The 21,522-nt window shown below is 44.5% G+C and overlaps 1 protein-coding gene across 2 annotated transcripts in view; it reads left to right on the top strand.

Annotated features, from left to right (window-relative positions):
- The window catches only part of KCNV2 (potassium voltage-gated channel modifier subfamily V member 2), a 45,456-nt gene extending 26,033 nt beyond the window's left edge, over positions 1-19,423 (top strand). For both annotated transcript variants that reach the window (XM_034774616.1, XM_034774618.1), the window contains exons 2-3: positions 12,805-14,573; positions 18,716-19,423. In XM_034774616.1, coding sequence (XP_034630507.1) covers positions 13,140-14,573; positions 18,716-18,985 — 1,704 coding nt within the window. In that variant the 5' untranslated portion in view covers positions 12,805-13,139 and the 3' untranslated portion in view covers positions 18,986-19,423. The remainder of the gene's footprint in view (positions 1-12,804; positions 14,574-18,715) is intronic.
- Positions 19,424-21,522: the final 2,099 nt, after the last annotated feature.

Genomic DNA, 21,522 nt, shown 5'->3' with positions numbered 1-21,522 from the left:
CTGAAGTATGCCATTCTATTTGCTCTCAGAAAATCCTCCCTGCAACTTAAATCAGAGCTTATTACTGACTGAAGTGTCTTCATCAGGAGTGAAATCTCTTCTTCCGCAGCATGAATTCTTTAATACCATACATTTTCTCTGAAAAGACCACTGAGTAGCTTGTTTATTTTTAAACAGCTTTTTTTGTGTAAAGAAGTGCAAATAATTTTGCAGGCAAATATTTCAATTTGTATGCTAAAACTCAACAGAGTGAACTTCACACTGACAGCATATTAAAGTCTCATAATGAATCTGAGAGATAAGCCCTTCAGTGTGCTGTATATAGAGTATATTTCATTCTATATACAGACAAGCCACAACTGAAATACACTCAAATCATTGGTTATACTTGAAGGGGCAAATCTTGGTTGCCACTGCACATACGCATATGCAAGGTAGAGCAAGTGGAGTGAGCGATTCAAGGCAGCATAAGACAAGAGCACTATGTGCAGAATAAGTAGTCAATTACCAACTCCAGAAACAAGTGGCATAAAAGCAGTTATGTTGCAGCTGATGTGTGAGCCTGTAGAATGGCACAAAGTGGTGTCATTTGTGCAAATGAATAATCCACATGCATGAAAAAAAAAACAGCTGCACAAACCCCCATGTGAGCTTAGAAAATCCACATAAGTATGCAGCACCAGAGTGCTCCATCTCTGAAGTGGAGTCAAAGGGGTCCACAAATGGGTTGAGGTGAAAGCAAACATATCGGTGACATCCTTCATAATAAGGAAGCTAGGTTCTGCTCCCAGTGGGACCAAGACAGGATCCCTGGGATGAGTATCTTGCAGTTACAAGGGTTCTGGACACAAAGTTCAACAGCAAAGCAGAAGACCATGGGGCAGAACACAAGGGTGAGTGATGCCAACTAATTGCTAGGTGGAGTGCCTCACTCAGCAGGAAAATCAAGGACCCAGGAGTGGGAACAAAAAGAGTCCATCCCTACCAGCTGAGAGGAAGGGCTTACCTAGGGGCATGACTAGGACAGAAGTGTCTGTCAAGGGAGGCAAGACTTGGAGGAAAAGTCTGTCAGCAGGTCCCCCAATGTTAGTAGAGCTAGACCTTGTTGATGCTTTATCCACTCCTAGAGGGTTCTGCTGCAGACCACATGAGTTACCTTTTTCCTGTTACTATCCAACTTCCATGATGACTGCCTCTTATACTGAATATTGGTGCCTCTAGTCTCTGGCTAAGGCAGCATGGAATAAATTATAACAATGAGAACAGGCATTCTGAACTCATGGAGTGTCTATTCAACCCAAAGCAGGTAGGTGTGTACCTTGTGGTTCTACCATCTTGTCCAGCATGACACCATCATTTCACCACAATGAGTCCACAGCCTGCTGATCACATGCACTGTCCCAGCTATGATGTTTTCTGTGCAGAGATGGGGGTGGGGTCTGGATCCTGACACTATGGCTCAACAGTGTGCCTGGCATTTATGGCACCTGTCGTCAGAATTACAGCCACTACCCAAGTAGCCATTATCAGGATGAGCAGTTCTTGGTGTCAGATGTGATTATGCAGGGCTGTTGGCAGGCAAACATAGAGTAGCAGTATGATAAATGTGGTGAATGGATTCATGAGATTCTTTCAAATCGGGTTTACAGCGGTGAAGTGGCCAGGTACCAAGGCTCCAGCACACCAGAGGGACACAGAGTCCTGTAAGTGGATGTGTGCTTTCAAAAGGACCTAGTAATATTTTGTGGAATGATGCATTAACACTTCTGTTTCCTAGTGGAAAGAGCACTCGGCTGAGACTCAGGACACTTGGATTCTATTCCTGGCTCTGCCATTGCCTACCCTGTGGCTGTGGATCTATTATTTCACCTCCTGTGCCCAGTTTCCCCATCTGTAAAATGGGGACAATGATCCTTACCTGCCTATGCTTATGGCGCCGACTCCCCATAGGTTTGATTTCTTCCCATCCCCACTTATTCATAATCCCTTTGTTTGCCAAAGAATTGTTTTATTCTGTTTTCCTTTGATGCTATCTGCACAATGATATTCTGATATCCTTCTGATATTTTCAAGCATCCTGGTTTGGTCAGAGTTCTCTGTTCTGTAGCCAGCATCATATGCTTTGTGTGAGCTAGGTCTAATTCAGAATAAATAGCCCATTGCTTGTAACATACTTCACATTACTCACTTTTCCAATGACCAGCTCACACTTTCTATTTTGAAGATAATGTCTTACCTATAAATGCTTTTTGGATGATATCACAAAGGGAATGACTGACTGTGTATGTCCCTTACTGGGCTCTTTTAAGTGCATCTGGGGTCCACTTCTGATTAAAATTGTATAGTATGGTTTTATTTTATTAAAATATGTGCAACTTCTGTAGATCAGGACAGGTTAACAGGGGCAGGGAAGAGGCACTACAGAGCCAGCTGGCCGAGACTGGAGGGAGAAAGAAACGGATAAGGACAAGGATGGGCTGTCTGGATGGAATTGTGTGCTGAAACAGAAAAAGGAAGAAGTAGACAGCAGTGAAGCCCCCAAGTGAGGAAAACATAAAGCACCTGGAGAGGGTTTGGACTTAGGAGGAAGAGGAAGGATAGGAGAGAAGCCCCAGAGGAAAGGGAGAGGGAGAGGACAGAAGCCCCAGAGGAAAGGGAGAGGGAGAGGAGACAAGCCCCAGAGGAAATCTCCAAGTGGGTGTAGTGTGAAGGAGCCAGGAGGGGGCGCTTGTGACAGTCTCTATTTGGAGGCAGCAGTAGCTGGAGCATGCATGGAGGAGGAGGAAGCTGCCACAGAGGAAACCCCAAGTCAGCAGCAGCATAAAGAGCTGGGAGCAGAGAAAGTCTTCAGCTGAGGACAGCAGGGAACTAGAAGAGACTGACCCTTCCCCAACCCAAAGCTTCAAACATCCCCTTGCCCACTGTGGCTTGTTTTCATGTCTTACGTAACTGGAAGCGGGGGAGGTTCTCAGTGCTGAGGGGATCTAAGTCTTGGCATGGTTCTAGTTGAGGACTTTTTTTTTCCCCTCACAATCACTCCTTATAATGGATTGGTGTGTGGAGGAGGAGAAGCGAAGAGCAAGCATGAGCAGAATGCTGATGATGCTCCTCCTTGTGAGGGCCCTTCCCCACACACAACCCTCTGTCTAAGTCCTGCTCCCTGCTCTGCCTTGTGAGTGTTTACAGCTCATGTAGAACTTCTGTTGTCCAAATTCTCACTGGAGTCTAATGGTGAAAGCCAGACCTATTTAAGTCAATGGCAAAATTCCCATTGGAGCTAGGTTTTCACCTGAGCTCTCCAAGCCCATTACCCCGTACTGAGACTAAGTGAAAGAGCTTACAGTGAAACTAAACATACAAAGATTTGGTGTATCATGTTCATCAGCATTACCTAGTGTGAGTTTTCCAAAGAATTCCCCACTCACTAAGCCTGAGAGATTGTTCATACAGTGGCTGAAAATTAAGCTTAAAGGCCCATTTCTTGCCCTCACATATACTGGTAAAAATCTAATTGAAGTCAATAGTAAATGCATTCATATCTGAGGGCAAAGTTGGGGCCCTAGCTATTTTGATAATTATACCCTTTTCTTGGAACTTACCTCCTTGACAGATTGAATTTTTTTAATTACTTGCCACATTCAGTCTTAAAAGTGTGATTCTATGCTGTACGGTGATTTTGTGAAAACAGCTTTGTGCCTTGTTCAGTTTACAAGTAAAAATGTTTTTTTTAACTGCCAACCTAGCAGAGTCTCCCTGGGATCTGAGAACCAAGCTGGGTTCTTTCTGGTTTGTGCATCACAAGTAAACAAAGGTCCTGCAGACCAAATGCTGCTCTCCATTACACGTGCTGCACTTCAGTGTCTCTCTGCAAGTGTAACTGAGCACATAATTTGAAGCCCCTAGGGTTGAACAAAGACTCATGTTAATGGAAGTTGTGTTAACTTTAGTTGAACTACAATTGGCTGCAATGCAGGGATTGCAGGGTCGGGGTGTAATTCTGTGGTCAGTGTTGGGTAGGAAATCAGACCTGATTATCTTAACAGTCCTTCTTGGCCTTGACATCTATGAACTGATATTTCCTTCCAATTCACTTTCACAGAGCTGTGCTGGTTGTGCAGGGCCAGGGGCAGTAAAAAGTAGTAAAATCACACTTTCTTTCAACCAAGTAAGCAGATCTGGCTCTGAATACACCCACAGAGCAGATCTGCTCAGTAAGAAAATGCCACTTTTATACAGTCACTTTTCAAGGAGGAATAGGCGCACTTCATGGCTTGCTTGCTCAGCTTTGTCTTCCCATGGCCTTTGTCCATTTTAATTCTAAATAGTTTTACCTTTTGTAAAAATGCTATTTTCAGGAAGTCTGTTATAAATGTATCATCTGATTGATCAGTCAACGTTTTCTCAAGGGATGCTGGCCACTGCCTGGTTACCTAAGCCTACTTTCTTCTTCCTCCAGCCCATAAAAAAATCTGCACACACATAATTACTGCACATAATTGAAAACCTGCTACCACTATGACCATAAGCAGTACAACCGTACTGGTCAACGCTGAGTGCTGGGTGGCGGTTAATTAACCCAGAAGCCTCAGGAAGTGCCAACAGCTTCGGGCTGATGAGTGCCTGAGCGGGGTAGTGGAAACCTTGATAGAGGAAATCCCGTCAAAAGGTGGTTGAGCAAACTCACTCAGTGTTTTTGCCAACGACATCCACACAGGACAGATTGGGCCCTTCAGCGGTGGCTGATAACCAATCTAGGAGTGGAGCCCTAAAAGGTAGGCAGATGGAAGATCTCATCTGCACTGGCAACTCCTGCAGTGCAACTGGTTCCAAATGTCTCAACTCCCGTCCTTCCTTTGGTCCAAACCAGTGAAATCAAGAGGGGTATTTTGACACCTGGGCAAAGCAGTGCCTCCTTATCAACTGCCCAGGCTATTGCAGCCACATCACATGGAGAGGACACTCCATCCTTGCTTGCAACATTGACACAACACAGAAGGTGGCAGTTACGGGTTATAAGTTCTCACTTGATTGGCGTAGGGCGGGCGCAAAGGGTCACCTTTGATGGCGGGAAGAATCACTGCTTCCATTGGTCAGTCACAGCCTGCCACAAAGACGTGCAGTCCCCGGACAGTTAGGTACTAACCCGCCACGGTCTGTCTGCCTCATGGGGTGCGTGGGGCTAGACCAAAAGTTGAAAGGCAGACAGGAACCTTGCACCTGGCAAAAGTAAGAAAAGAACCCATAGGAAGCAAGCAGCTCCCAACCAATATACATACATTTGCAGTAACTGCCAAAGATCATGCAAATCTCGGATTGGACTATTCTGTCACATGAGACATTGCAAACCATTTCATCATAGGCTGCAATTCCCACCGTCTCTTGCAGACAAAAGGATGCTAATTTTGTGATTTGTGAACATAACACATCAGGCTTTTATCTTTTTCTTTTTTTCCCCATTCCTTTTACTTGTTTTATTCTTTTTTTTAACCACAAGGAAATGTCGGCTTGTAATAAAAGCTGATGGTGGACAGCTGCAGAAAGTATTGACTAAAGTGGCTAACAAGAAAGGAAAATTTGTTTTATGTTAGTTTATTTTCTCAGAGATGGCAAGCCCACTGTCCATCTTATCCACATAGGCTTGGTACTTATCACCTTAATACCCGAGCAACTCCCAAGTGTAAGAATCACACCAATAGCATTTCTCTCAACCTCCCCAGTCAACAGGAAGCAAGATTAAGGGTGTGTATTTTCTTTCAATTGTATATAAAAATGTGTGCGCACTGGTGTATGTAAGAGTAAAGCTCATGAGAAAAGCTGAGACAAGGAGGTGTGTTATACATTTATTCCTGGAAGAGGATAGGTGAGTGGTAATTCTTCCTCTTTCTAGTAGGCATTTCCATGGTCTTGGTCCAGCCCTGAGAAGAGTCTGTATCCCACAAGTCACCCTCTAGTAGTCAACAGTTTTATTGTTCTAGTGGAATGTAGCTGCCTGGTGAGTTGGTTACTTTAGAGAGATGATCTCTCAGGTAGCTAGACCCAACCCCTATTACAGCTTTGCAAATCAGGACAGAGATCTCGAATGGGGAGCTTCAGCCAAGTGTCGGCCTAGGGTAATGCTTTGCAGTTAGCCTTCAGACTGCTGTGTTGTGTTCGAGCTGGAGCTTTTTCAGGACGGGGTTTCAGTCATCCAGGGATAGGATACAGAGGGACCTAGACAAATTAGAGGATTGGACCAAAAGAAACCTGATGAGGTTCAACAAGGAAAAGTGCAGAGTCCTGCACTTAGGACGGAAGAATCCCAAGCACTGTTACAGACTAGGGACTGAATGTCTAGGATGCAGTTCTGCAGAAAAGGACCTAGGGGTTACAGTGGACGAGAAGCTGGATATGAGTCAACAGTGTGCCCCTGTTGCCAAGAAGGCTAATGGCATTTTGGGCTGTATAAGTAGGGTCATTGCCAGCAGATCGAGGGACGTGATCATTCCCCTCTATTCGACATTGGTGAGGCCTCATCTGGAGTACTGTGTCCAGTTTTGGGTCCCACACTACAACAAGGATGTGGAAAAATTGGAAAGAGTCCAGCGGAGGGCAACAAAAATGATTAGGGGGCTGGAACACATGACTTATGAGGAGAGGCTGAGAGAACTGGGATTGTTTAGTCTCCAGAAGAGAAGAATGAGGGGGGATTTGATAGCTGCTTTCAACTACCTAAAAGGGGGTTCCGAAGAGGATGGATCTAGACTGTTCTCAGTGGTACCTGATGACAGAACAAGGAGTAATGGTCTCAAGTTGCAGTTGGAGAGGTTTAGGTTGGATATTAGGAAAAACTTTTTCACTAGGAGGTTGGTGAAGCACTGGAATGGGTTACCTAAGGAAGTGGTGGAATCTCCTTCCTTAGAGGTTTTTAAGGTCAGGCTTGACAAAGCCCCGGCTGGGATGATTTAGTTGGGAATTGGTCCTGCTTTGAGCAAGGGGTTGGACTAGATGACCTCCTGAGGTCCCTTCCAACCCTGACATTCTATGATATTCTATGATTCCTAGATATAAAGATAAATAGTCAAGCCTGGAAATTACAAATATTTGTCACTGTGGCCTGATCTGTGTCAGATAGTATTGGGCACAGTCTTCTGGCCAATCACAGATGGGAATGGGCATTTTTTGCTATCATACCTATTTGGGTATCCAACTGCAGTATGGAGTCTGAGGCTCCCAGAGCCCCCAAGCCATGGAGTGTGTTAACAATCTGAGGACAGATATCTTTAATGAATGGTCTTGTGATGGAGAATGAAAACATTTTAAGCATGTGTTTTCCCCTCCCTTCCCCAATCAGCATCACCCCACTCTAGTCTGGGTTCAGCTTCAGCCAGCTGCTGTCTGCCTGGGTCCTAATCACAGGCCATTAGACAGCTGTGTGGTGGTGCTGTTTATGATTATGGTAAAGGAGACATAGAGCTGGTGTCATCATCTTTGAATCTGCCTGTCAGCCTGTCTTGTCTCACCCCCGCCCTTAACAGATTCATAGAGATATTGAATAAGAAGATGGAGAGTACACTACAGAGCCTTCCATGAGCTCAGTTGTAAGGGTCCTGGAGGTGGAAGAGCAGATGCTCATAATAACCCTTTGGGTTCAGTCTGAGAGGAAAGACCTGAGCCATTTCATTTCCATTCACCCCTGCAGCCTGTTAGAGCTGGAACAGGGGAGTTTACTGATCAACAGCACTGAGTGTCACAGAGAAGAATGCAGGATGAGTATGGAGGTGCTTTCTTTCTCTGTGGATGAAAGGAGGTCATTCATCAGGGCAACAAGTACTGTCTCTGTATTGTGCCCTGTCTTGAAGCCTGATTAGGAAGGATGCAGGATTTTGGCAGCAGAAAGGTGGCATTGTAGGCTATTTTTAGCTAGTTCTCAGTTAGCTGGCTTAGAAAAAATAAGCCTGGAAACTGGGCATTAATTTGCAAGGTTGCTGGTGTCAAGTGATGGAGTACTGCATGTTTTAAAGTGTTAGGTGGATTTACTTCTACAAAGAAGGTGTTGGCAGTCCCTGTTAATAGAGGCCTTACTCTATCTTTTAGCAGCTAGGAAGAATCCAACAGCAAAATGCTTTCATACAAATCCAAAAATTAGTAGCTAACAATCCAATCCTGATATTGTGATGTACAGGAAACTATAACCATTCAGTGCAAGGCACATGATGCAGATTGGGAGCAGTGGTATTATAAAATAGTCAGCCTGTAGCATTTGCCTGTAGGGGACCATCTCCAACAACACAAAACTATATGCTTGAACAGAGAAGGAATGCCTGGTCATTGTTTTTGCATGCACTTCTGGGATGTGATCATATACATGGACACAGATGCCGAAGGTTTGCCATCTATCTTCAAACAGTCTTTCTTATCAGTCCCAAAATCTACAAAGAATGTTAAAGAAAGTTCAGAACTATTGCTTGAATGTACAATACAAAATAGGATCTTTGATGTTCACTGAAGACTTTCTTTCTAGAGCTGCAGTGCCATAAAAGTGAAGGACCCTTGAAATATATACCCATCTCCTAGAACTGGAAGGGACCCTGAAAGGTCATCGAGTCCAGATTCCTGCCTTCACTAGCAGGACCAAGTACTGATTTTGTCCTAGATCCCAAAATGGCCCCCTCAAGGGCTGAACTCACAATGCGCAAACCACTGAGCTATCCCTCCCCCCAAATGAAACATCCAGTGTGCACCAAAACTTGATTCCAGTTAACGATTCTGAATTCCTTTGTGTGAGAGGTAAACAGCTTCTGTAGATAGACATACTGAGACAAACACATAGACCCATAGAGCCAGATTCTCAGCTGGTGTAAATCAGTGTAGCTTCATTGACACCAGCTGAGGATCTGGCCCATACTACTGTATGGAGCTTTTATAAAAGCCTAGGGCAAGGATCGTTGCTGCTGGTGTTAGTATTGCCATCACTGCTTCTTGTAAGAATGGTTTCAAATTATTTCAAAGAGGACATTGTGTTTCTTGTCCTGAGCTTGATTTGCTGCTGCAGGAGACTCAAAAGGCCTGGAGCTTGACTCAGTTTACATAGAGTGACCATATTTCCCCAAAATGACTTTCAGCAGAAAGAGTTGTGAGGGACAAGACTTTGCTGTCTCTGTGGCAGATGAGAAGTAGGTTCCTTTTGCTTCCATCACAGCAGTGGTACAGGTTCAGAGGAATTCTGTTCCTGCATCTGCCAGTCAGACTGAATTTTTCTCCAATACTTCTCAGGTTTTCTTCCTTCTAGCTGTAAAGCCCCCACTGGATAACATCTAGGGTGCCACCTATGAGGTACAAAAAACAGGATATGTGAGATGATCCTGAGTCCATTAAACTGGACAGCTAGCACTGTGTACTGAGCACCTGTACAGAATTCACGTGACAGCTACCTCCAAAAGGGGATGATCTTGGAAAAACCTGGACAGAGGGCAAACTTAACAACATCACTAGTATGCTATGATCTGTGGAAGTGGAGAAAGAGGATCAGGTTTCAGGAGGGACATGATTTAGTGCATTATCTGTGGCTGAGGAATGTAAGATCTGACCATGCTACCATTCAGCAGGTAACATTAGCCTATGTTAAGGCTCAGTAAAGATCTCTTTCCTACAGCTCTGCCTGCCTCTCATGTTCCTTATTGCTAATGAAACAGCGGGCAGCATTGCCTCTTCCCAGTGGTCTCTAGAGTGTTTGATCTCAGAGCTGAAAGATACTAATGATGCAAGTTAATATCTAGAAACTTTGAGCAAGAGAAGATTTAATTTAAGATCTGAACTTTCATAAGTCCCTTTCCCTTACTTTTCAGCCTGTCATTCTAGGTTGTGAGCCTGTCAGAACAGTGATCATGCCTTACTTAATTTTTTGCACAGTATTTTATTTTAGCACACTGAGCACTACTTTAAACAAATAGTAAAAATTAATTATGCCAACATTGTCTAAATTTGCATGCCTAGAATTAGGGACTGAAATCTGTATGACTCTTTTATGTTGACACCTACATAAAACCAACCTAATTTTTAAGTGGCTCTGAAAGCATGAAGCTCCCATTTAAGTCAGTGGAGTTACAGCACTGTAAAACCAGAATAAGTGTATTTATTAATATATTTAGATTTATACGGAGTGTAATAAAAGAGCATCCATCCAAAACTCTGAATCCTGGCAATATCTTTGGGGACCAGCCTCTTGAAAAGATTTAGAAAAGTAGCATTATTAGCATTGACACAAAAATACAAATGTTTAACACTAACATCAAGTCTGTCCTCTGTGGAGCAGGGTCGTGGAAATCCACAACAGCAATTGATAAGAAGGTCAACTCATCCCACAATAAATGCCTGTGAAAGATTTTCAGAGTCTATTGGAAAGAGTTTATTATAACATTTGAAATTCTAAGTAGAGTACACCACCTTAAAGTATCAAACATGGCAAGAAGAAGACAATGCACATATTTAGGACATGCTTTAAGGGTATCACCAACATGACTTCCATGTCAACTGACAACATGGACACCAGCTGGAAAGACAAAAAAGAGGGTGACCTAGAGAAACATTATGAAGGTCAATACAGAGACAAGCTAAATCCATCAACATGACACTTGGAAGCCTGAACAGACCAGCACAAGACCAAAATAAATGTTGGAAACTGCTGGATGCCCTATGCATCTGCAGGTACAGGAGGATAAAGAGAAAAGAAAGTGATACGAAGTTCTGATTGTCCTTGAGAATTTCATTAAAATAAATAGACCTGTCTGATCCCCCTCACCAACCAAATACACAGCACCAACATTAATATAACTTGATTATTTGTAATCAAGTAATTAATTGACCCTGCACACAATCCCCAAAGTCCACTGCCATTGCTACCCTTTCCTGACATCTCCTCACCAATCAGGAAGAAAAGGACACCCAGCAGTCTGACAAACATAGGGATGAAATGAGTTCCAAAGGTCCAAGGCCAGACCAGAGAGATCCCTGCCAGCCACAGAGTGTGGATAAAAATCAATTCTTTTTTAATTTAAAAAAGCCCAGATTTTGTTGTTTAAATTAAATACACGGTTTAAAAAAACTATTTAAAATTAACTTTGACATTGACGATGTATAATGAGTTTGGGCCTCAACATAACATATTAATCATTTAAATTAAATACAAAAATAATATTAAGCAGTACGTTTGCTGCCAAATTTTAAAGAAAGTGAAATCGCTGACCTGGTGGAAATCACTGGTGTGAGTTAAAGCTCCTGTATTCACACACTCTGCACCGCACTGTAATAATCTTCATACAAAATATGGCTTGTAAATTAGCATTCGAAACCTAATCCCTGGCTGGTCAATAATACCATGGTGAGATGTACGTAGCAGCATTATAAGTAAAGTTATAAACGTAAGCTGAAATCACAATTCAAGTGTGTTTACCACAGAAGTCTGGGGAGTGGATAAACTTGTTTCTCAAAGATAAAGGACAAACTGATGCCTCTAGCCCAGTGTCAGCAAAGCTGATGGGCCATCACCTGTCTAGTGCCCATTCTTTGGCAAGGAAAAGGTCCAGGAACAAACAGTTCTGCATCTTAGCAAACAACAGCATGAAACCTCTTTCACCACACCGCACCTTGTCTCTGTCCTTCCAGCAGGAAGGACATTTATCTAGGGGTACCCCTCAGGAAAATGCATTTCGGGGGGGGGGGGGGGGGCTGAACTATAAAAGCAAGGGGCAAAACACCATAAGTTCTCTCTCCCTATCCACCATGCCCTCCTTCACCCAAAAAGATAAAAGCCTTTGGTCTTTGGGAGCAGAGCCTGAGAATTTGGTCAGCAGTGTTACTGGGAATATGTGGTAAGGGACTTCACCTGGAACCAAGGCTAGTCTGTTAAGTTTTATATTTGGAAGCATGTTATTGTTATTTCTCTGATAACTATTTATAGTTAACAGGCCCTAAGGGGCCATTCTGGCATCCAGGGATTCAGAGTATAGGGACACACCCTTAACCCCCTGCATTACAGCAGCTCTATACTAGCTGAGGATTCCCCAAAGCAGGGAGTGTCCTCATTGGGCCAGGTAATGTGGCATTAAGGCTGGTTAGCATTGCTGGCACTATGTGAAGTTGCTGGATCAGGGCCAAAGATCTGGCCTATGATCTATTTCAGTGGGTCCAGAATAATAAAGAGGAGAGTTTTGTCCTGAATGGTTCCCAGAAAAGTGTAATTTTACACTTAAAGGTGACTGGTACCGGAAACATAAATGTCCTTGTACCCCTCTTGTTTCTCTATGATGTATAAAAAAAGGCTTGAAAGTTGGAAGAGAGGGACAGAATCGGGGAGGGGGGGGATTTTTTTTTCTGCCTTTTATTTTATCTTAGAAATATCAGGAGTGACAAATCTGAGCTTCTCTGGTTTTGTTGGAGCAGTCCTTGGAGGGGTTGTATGTACAGTGAGTTTTCTCAGCCCTTAACCGAATAGGTGGTATGTTGATTCTCCAACTGCATTTTCGTTTCTCCAAGGGAAAACGGGAATAAATATACTCACCCACCTTTTGCAAAGAGCTTTAAGAGCTATGCGCAACGATCACTAAATAAGGTCAATGTATTAAGGATGAATTATTTTTATTACTATTATGGAATATTCAGACAATCTGTAGCTGTGTCTGGTGAAAGGCATCAATACTGTTCCCTATTTCCCCATTGCCCCCCTTTTTCAGGTTCAGAATATCCTGTGCACATACAAACTGGGGGTTGGGAAATGCCCTTTTTTTTATTAGCAATAAAACTCTGTCTTTTTCTCCTGATTATCCACAGATTTATGGATCCATAATCATTCACGTCACAGACTCAGGGAGCCGGGGCTGAAACAGGATAATAGCCTTTAAATCCCCTTCTCTAAGCATTCAGATCTTCCCTGTCAGCAAGATTAAAGCGGTCAACAGCAGTCCCCATGTGTCTGTATCCCAGCCTGAGCTTTAACAACAACTGGAGGTGGTGGCTGGACAGTAGAGAAATGTGAAACTGCAGCTGTGTTTGATGCTCCAGAGGGAAAGAAAGAAGCATTGTTTGTCTCAGTGGTGGTGGCAGTGGGGACTGGTGTTCGTGGAGGCAAAGGAAGGAGAGGAGGAGGAGGAGGAGAGAGAAGCATCATGTTGAAGTTTAACCAAAGGAGACTGTTCCCATTCTCAGACTGTAAAGGAAGGGAAAGAGCTGCAACAAATACTGTTCCCACAGAAACCAATGCGGGAGAGGAGAAAGAAATAATGCGCTCACAGATGAAGGGTGGGGTTTCTGCTACTGCTCCATGGGCCTCTCAGTCTGTGCTACCTGTGGGAACTGAGGGGAACTACCACTATTATGTGGATGAGGAGGAGGAGGAGGAAGAAGAAGAGGAAGATGAAAGGCAACAGCAAAATCCCTCTCAGGAGGGAAGCAAGTTCTCAACACCCTTTCCCAACCCCCCTGCCTTCTCCTCCAGAACAGCAGCGTCTGCTTCTTCTATGCTGAACATAAATGTAGGTGGCAAAAGTTACCGCCTCACCTACCAGGCAGTGGCCATCTACCCCAAGACCCGTCTGGGCCGCTTGGCCACCTCTACCGATCGCCGTCGCCAGCTGGGTCTGTGCGATGACTATGCAGTTCAGGGGGATGAGTACTTCTTTGATCGGGACCCGGCTGTCTTCCAGCTGGTCTACAACTTTTACGCCTCTGGGGTGCTGCGGGTGCGAGATGAGCAGTGCCCACTCAGCTTCCTGGAGGAGCTGAGCTACTGGGGGGTGCGACTCAAATATACGCCGCGCTGCTGCCGCATCTGCTTTGAGGAGCGGCGTGATGAGCTGAGCGAGCAGCTGAAGGTGCAGCGGGAACTGCGTGCCCAAGCAGAGTCCCAGGAGAGCGAGCAGCTCTTCCACCACATGCGCTACTATGGCCCCCAGCGCTGGCGCCTCTGGAACCTAATGGAGAAGCCCTTCTCCTCTGTCAGTGCCAAGGCTATGGGGGTGGCCTCCAGCCTTTTTGTACTCGTCTCTGTGGTGGCACTGGCTCTCAACACTGTGGAGGAGATGCAGCAGGTGGACAGGAAAAGCGGAGAGAGTCGCCCTATGCTGGAGCACGTTGAGACGCTGTGCATCGCCTTCTTCACCCTGGAGTATCTGCTGCGGCTGGTCTCCACCCCAGACCTGCGCCGCTTCGCGAGCAGCCCCCTCAATGCCGTGGATCTCATTGCCATCCTCCCACTTTACCTCCAGCTGCTGCTGGAGTGCTTTGCCGACGACGACCAGCCTCGGGGCCGGGGCTCTCAGCACGAGCATGACATTGAGAAGGTGGGACGGGTGAGCAAAGTAGGGCAAGTGCTGCGCATCATGCGCCTGATGCGGATCTTCCGCATCCTCAAGCTGGCCCGGCACTCCACAGGCCTGCGCGCCTTCGGCTTTACCCTGCGCCAGTGCTACCAACAGGTGGGCTGCCTCTTGCTCTTCATTGCCATGGGCATCTTCGCCTTCTCCGCCATGGTCTACTCTGTGGAGCACGACATCTCCAGCACCAACTTCACCAGCATCCCCCATGCGTGGTGGTGGGCTGCTGTAAGTAAATGCATTGCATTTTGCCAGGTAGCCATCGCTCCCTCCCCTGCTAGAGTTGCTGCCTGTCTTGAAAACAGGAGGGCCATCCCAGATTTGTGAACATCTGTTCCGAATTCAGAGCTTTGCTTTTACAGGACATGCGCGCACGCACACACACACACACCTCTCTGCTGCAAGTTTACGTCGGTTACTGCATCAGGGGATAATCAGTGAAGCAGAGCTGGAAGTCGGTGGCTATGCCACACACTCCTGCTTCCACTGCTGCTCATTAAAGAAAGGGGGAGGACTTGTATGTGGGTGGGGGAAGTGTATCATTTCTTTCTAGTGTCAGCATTGCAGAGAAGTGTACTGCTAGTAGTTTGTGATAAATATATTGTACAAGGTTTTTTCCCCCCTTTTTGGGGGGAGTTTGTAAAAGGCTGTGCTGACCCAGCATGAAAAAAGATTGTTCTGATTTCATCGCTCAACATTTAACTCCTCCAACTTTATGGGAGTTGAAGTAGCTGCAGAGGTCTGACCTCGTAAAATATTTTCTAATGGGCAGTTCTCCAACAGTAGGTGGCATCTCTACAACACACTCAAAATGGCATTTGGTTGTTATTTATATAATATCAGTGGCAGACAAAAATAGATCAGGTGAGGTCTGAATGACCAAGGGATTGGTAATTGGATACAGAGCCTTTTGCATCTAGGTCACTAGTTTCAATCTAGTATAGGTCAGTAGTGACAAGAAGTTGGTGACATGACATTTCGTGGCTGTTTAGGAGGAATGAATAGGGGGTCTCAGGCTAGTTCCTAGTGGGCAGAGATTTAGACTGCAAAATCACCAGTGGCATGGTTGTTGGTGGTCTTAGCTGAGAGGCCAGAGACTGATCTCACATGGAACCTGAGGGACCTTTTCATCTTTAGCATTTACCTTGTGGATGAGGTTTGAGGCACAGGGGCAAGTCTACATGGGGAACCTTTCACAGCCATTGCCTGTGCTGTACTTGTGACTATACGGAGGAGGTCAGTCTGTTGCCCAGCATTTCCCAAAATGTGGGACGCACTCTCTTAGGCTGAACCAGGGCCCATTTGCACAGACATGGGACAATACAGATTTTCCACATGCTGCCCTACTATCATGGCAGGGTTGAAGGCTGGCACGATTGCTTTCATTTTCCTGAAGTGGGGGCTCAAACTTCTGAAGTGTGGGAAAGGAATCCAATCCCACACCTGTGCCACCTCCGCAGAGTAATACAGTCACACAGAACCCTTACAGAGCACTAACGTTATTGTCTCAAACAATAGAGATGTCAAAATGATTGTTCTCTCCTTAACAGTGACCTGCAAAGGCTACAGCACCACTACTGACTTTACTCCTAGGTGCTGACTGAGTACTCCTAAAAGCCAAGCTAGGAGATCCTATGCATTAGCAGTGGCCCACAGATCCTTTCTTCTCAGCCGCAGAATTAAACATGCAGGGACTCAGTCTGGGAGTTGGGGAGGAAGAGGTTGTTCCTTTGCGACGTGGTCTGCAGAATGAAAGAGCGAGAAGGCCACAGCTCTATTGTTATTCTGTGATAGCTGTGGCAGGACAGCATGGTGCATGCTAGATTGTCAGACTAGAGTGAGAAACAGACCACATGGTAATATGGCTAGTGCTAAAAGAACAAAGGGTTCAAATCTCAGTTGCAGCCAGTATTGTCTGGGAGGAGCAGTTGTGGGGAGAAGGGGTGCAAAGGATTTGCTTGCAGTTCCCTGATTCTAGGGCCAGTCCTAGCCCCAGTGCATCCTTAGGGCTACTCCTTTTTACAGCAGCTGACTCTGGCCTCTAAGGAGCCACGGGTCAGCTGAGAATAGCCAAACTGCAAGTGTGCTGGCCACATCCGTGACAGGCTCCCCAGACCGTGGGCTACAGCTGTGCATTCTTTTCTGACTCTCTGCCAGCTGTGGAAGCTCTAGCAGGGGATACCGAGCTCCTTTCCAGTCCCTTTGCATCACTCCAGCTACCAGCAGAAAAATTTAGCCCCATTATTTTTTAACTTCATGTGCTGAGTGCCCCTCTGAGCCTGGCTGCGGGGGTGCCCAGCACATATTGGAAAAATTACTGGAATGCAGCATTTTGCCTTTGCGGGGTCCCGTTTAATCAATAGACGTAGTACACCCAGAGGTTATAAATCTCATGCCGAAAACGCCAGTGGAATATTATGACAGTAGACCTAGATCCATGGGTTCCCTTTGCTGCATATATCCAATCATTCATAGAGTTCGGAAGCAGTAAAAATACAGCCCAATCCTGCAAATGCTAACTGATGCGAATAATCTTTATTCATCCAAGGATTCCCATTAGACTTAATGGGCTTCTGTAAAAAAAGGTTTGCACATAAGAGCAAGGATTTGCAGGACTGTCTTTAATGTGCAAATAGCAATTATGTGGCATGGATCTCTTTTACCCCCATGCATTATAGGAAAAAATTAAGAGATTCAGATAAGTTAAATAGTGGATAGTTTTGTCAGTCACACACAAATGATTATTTCCTCAAAATTCTAACACAAGAGTGAATGTAAGAGGACTAGACCCTTAACACAGGATAAAAATCTTGTAGGGGCTATGGTAGATATGTATCTTGCTTTCAACTCAGTATTTGAAGATATTGATCCTGTATGATCATTCAATTCCAGTGACTGAAGTGCCATTAAACCAAATGCCTAATGCCTTTTATGGTACAGGAAGCACCAGGTACAGCCCCATGTAATCTACTGTTTCATTCATCTGAAATAACATTCTGTCTAAAAGGTGAGAGGCTGGCACACTGCCTGCCATAATGTTCAAAAATTAATTCAGTGCTACAATCACAAGAGCACTGGTTTCTGCTAGCATGTTTATTATTCTCTCTCTCTCTCTCTCTCACACACACACACACACACACCCCACCCCAAAATGTATGTTGTAGACTCAGACTGGTAATGCCCACTTGGGATTTATGCTAGACCAAATGTTAGTGGGACGCTTGATGCAGTTCTAACTCTTGCAGTATTTCGTGTCAATGTAAAAGCCAGCATAACACCTCCACCATCTGTGTATGGTGGAGCAGGCAAAATATGCTACTGAATGAAGAGGGGCGGTCATTAAAGTCTCAGACGAGATATGGATAAAGAGAGGGCAGGATTCACACTTTCACGTAATATGGTGATGCCTAAAAATTATTTCCTGAACTTTAAAAATGATTTCGCTGAAACAGCTAGAGTTGTCACTGAGATCTGATGTCAAAAGGTTTCCCAGTACCCAAACTTCAGTTAAAACACCCAGAGCAGTCCTATGCACTCATCACCATCCTCTCTGTGCCTGTAACATGGCAGAATTTGAGCAGGAAAGATAATCACTCACTTGCTGACATACACTTCAAACAAAACAAACTTTTAAGCAGCTGAAAAGGCTCTTTGTTATTTACACATTTCCTTAGTCTCCTTATTTAAAAAAAATCCATATTAAAATGAGTAATGGACTGTTCTTCTCAGAGGCAAGTGTTTTAAAATGTATTTTACTGCTAGAGGACACACCCCAAGTCTGGGTCCTGCTCTTCACCACATTCACCACTTTATGCACCAGACAGGTAAAGGTAAAATTCACTTCACACACACACTTCACCGCCAAGTTAGTGGACTGAAGTGAATGGGGGTGGGGGGGTGAGGACCAGTCCATTCCTTAAAAACAGGGTAAGGGCACAAGGCTGCCGTGCAGCTTCAACCCAGCCTCTACTGCAGCTAGTTGCACAGAGTGGTAGGGTTACTGGATGGGTCAGGTCATAAAGCTGTGTCCACTCCCTTGGACCTAACGCACACGACCATCTATGCAGACCTGCGTGTGGTTGGCTCAGGGATGCGGTCTGCAGCACACAGCAGAAGCCAGAGGACTTCCTAATTACAATAGTGGGGTTAATTATTTAAAGATAGTTTTTACACTTTGGGATGGTACCCGGGGGGCGGGGGGAGAGAAGGGGAACAATGTAGAGCCAGTGTGTAATAATTCAGGCTTTTAGTATACAAGTGTTCAAAATATCTTAACTGTGTTGAAAAGCTATATCCCCAGCTGGATAGATTAAAGAAAAGTATTTCCGCTCCTCTGTTTGGATAATGAATTACTATTGATTTGCCTATAGGTCAGCATCTCTACAGTGGGCTATGGTGACATGTGTCCAGAAACTCACCTCGGGTGCCTGTTTGCTTTCCTCTGCATTGCTTTTGGAATAATTCTGAATGGAATGCCCATCTCCATCCTCTATAATAAATTCTCAGACTATTACAGCAAACTGAAAGCCTATGAGTATACAGCTGTAAGGAAGGAAAGAGGCAAGATTGACTTTACACGAAGAGCCAGGAAGAAAATGTCCGAGTGCTGTGGAGAAGGCCCATTATTTACCAAGATCTAGATACAATTAATGCTCCAGGAAATATAAAGGGACAGAGGAGCAGAAGGGGAAAGCAGAGAAAACATTATTACAACGGATCACCCAAGTCAAATAAAGATAAAGCAACAGCTCTAAAAGGAATAAGAAAATACTGAAAGCGAATCTCAAGCTTTTGTCTTTTAAAAAAATTACAGCTCTATTTTACTACAGTTTCTTCTCACCTTTTTGCTGGTGCTCATTATTAGAGCAGCAATGCGCCTGGTTTATATGTGTGACGCCAGTATCGATGGCGCTCGATGAATTATCCAGCCAGAGACTCTGAGTTGTACAGCTGACTCAGGGCTCTAATGCCATGCCCAATATACATCCTACAGTAATGACCCACCATGGCCAAACCAAAGGAAACTGAGCAATATATTGCTACTCAGCAATAGGCAGGATGACTCTTAACCTCAAAAATTAAACAGATGTAGAAGGGGGAAAGGCAATATATTGCTTTGCTGTGCAGAAATAGGTTAGGTATTAGGCTTTTAAACATGGAGAGGACACAGATAGTATGTACCCGCTATAGCTACATCAGTTGCTTTCACATATAAACAACATCTTTCTTAGGTTTTTGGACATTATTTGTGCTATAACACATAGTTCATGGTTCGATTTGCCAATATTATTTTTTAATGCAGCCTTGCAAAATTGTACTTGCTTCCTTGCTCAGAGCGAGTAACTTTAGGTGTGAGGAAAATGTTGATTTTATTCTTTTTGTTTTTGTTTTTTCAATTAATATCCTCCAAAATGGCAAAGAACTGGTGAGTAAGTTTGGCTAAATGTTTGTGATAGATTTCCAAGCCCATTTTAATGCAAAAATCTGTTTAAGAATGCAGATGTAAACTAAATGTACTTTATATGAGCAACAGTGTTTAATGTGAATATCTTCTATTAGTGTGTTAAGAACAATATGGGTTAGTTGTGGTTCAGATCTAAGTTAAAATAAAGTTCTCAAAACCAGCCAAAATGGAGTGAGAAGAACATAAGAACGGCCATACTCGGTCAGACCAAAGGTCCATCTAGCCCAGTAGCCTGTCTTCTGACAGTGGCCAATGTCAGGTGCTTCAGCGGGAATGAACAGGCAATCATCAAGTGATCCATCCATTGTTTCCCATTCCCAGCGTCTGGCAAACAGAGGCTAAGAACACCATCCCTGCCCATCAGAAGGGAAAGGACATGGTTAGCTAATAGGGCATGTTCATCCTCAGGATTTTATCAATAGGTCTTCCAGTAGTTTTGAAAATATAATAGTAAGACAAGAAGCATTTGAATTTGTTTCAATATTGATAAAATCATAATAAATGGAGATGTGAGTATACATTGATCCTCCTGATAGAATCATGTACCTACTGAGGATCTAATTCTGTCACCCCAGGTCACATTCAGTAGTATTTTATTCCATGAGAACATCATTTGAAATCAATTGGATTATTTGCATAACAAGGTCTATCTAATGCCCCATTAGTAAGAATAGCAGAATCTGACTCTAAATTAGCTATAGCCAAAATCAAGTGGACATAGGGTTTCATTGTTTTAGTTCACTGGGAACATTCTTTTCACATAAGACAAATCATAGGGGGGGGGGTTAAAATAGGAATGAGGGCAATGATCTGAAAGCTAGAAATGTTATTTGTATGCCTTCACATAGGGCTTAAAATGGGGAAAGTGGTCAGCTCTTTCGAGGAAGTAATGATGACTGATGCCATCAAGGGCTGCTATTCAGCACAGCAGTCATTTCATAGCAAAATAACCTGACAGGGGATGTGTATTTTAAATGGGTCGGCTTTTGCTTGTTGTTTGCTGTTTGCATTGTACTGCTGAATGTAAGTTGCCAAGTTCAAGTCTTACAGTGACACTGGAGACCTCAGTGTGAGGCAGTCTCTCAGACAGCTGAGAAACACAAGGGAAGGGTATTAACTCTGTCATAGCCATGAAAATTTAACCGTGGTGTTAAGCAGAAAGAACTATTTTTCTATCAAAGGAGAAGTCAATTAGCAACCCAGTTGCTTTTCTTACTCTCGCTCATCAGACAAACCTGTTATAACCTCACCTCTCAACTCTCACTTCAAAAACCGTATTCAGAGCACCAGCGCCGGCGATAGGGGAAATAGCGCTCTGGGTGAATTTGTATTTTGGTGCGCCCTGCTTCCCATTGCCACCCAGCCCCTACTGCTTGCCCAGGCTCCCAACAACAGGTCAGCAGTTCAAGGGGAGGCCCAGCAACTAGAGAGCACCAGAGGGGTATGGTGGCAGGGGAGTATGGTGACCTGAGAGCCCCAGAAAAGGGCGGGAGCGGGCAGGAACCAGAGGCGTACAGAGTCTCACTGGTGTGGGGATGTGAGGGGCAGGGGGTAGAGCGTCATGGGGGCGCCAAAAGGGCAGATCTCTCCCCACACCCCAATACTGAGCATCCCCCTTCAAGTGCTCCTGCCCAGTCCCAGGGAAGGTGGGTTATTGGAGGATGGAGGAGGTTCAAATGCAAATGTCCTAGCACACTGAAGGTAGCTCAGGTG

This window comes from Trachemys scripta, chromosome 6 (genome assembly GCF_013100865.1).
Source record: "Trachemys scripta elegans isolate TJP31775 chromosome 6, CAS_Tse_1.0, whole genome shotgun sequence".
Lineage (NCBI taxonomy): Eukaryota > Metazoa > Chordata > Testudines > Emydidae > Trachemys > Trachemys scripta.
Note: the sequence above shows the minus strand (reverse complement) of the source record. Positions and strands in the feature narration are given on the sequence as shown.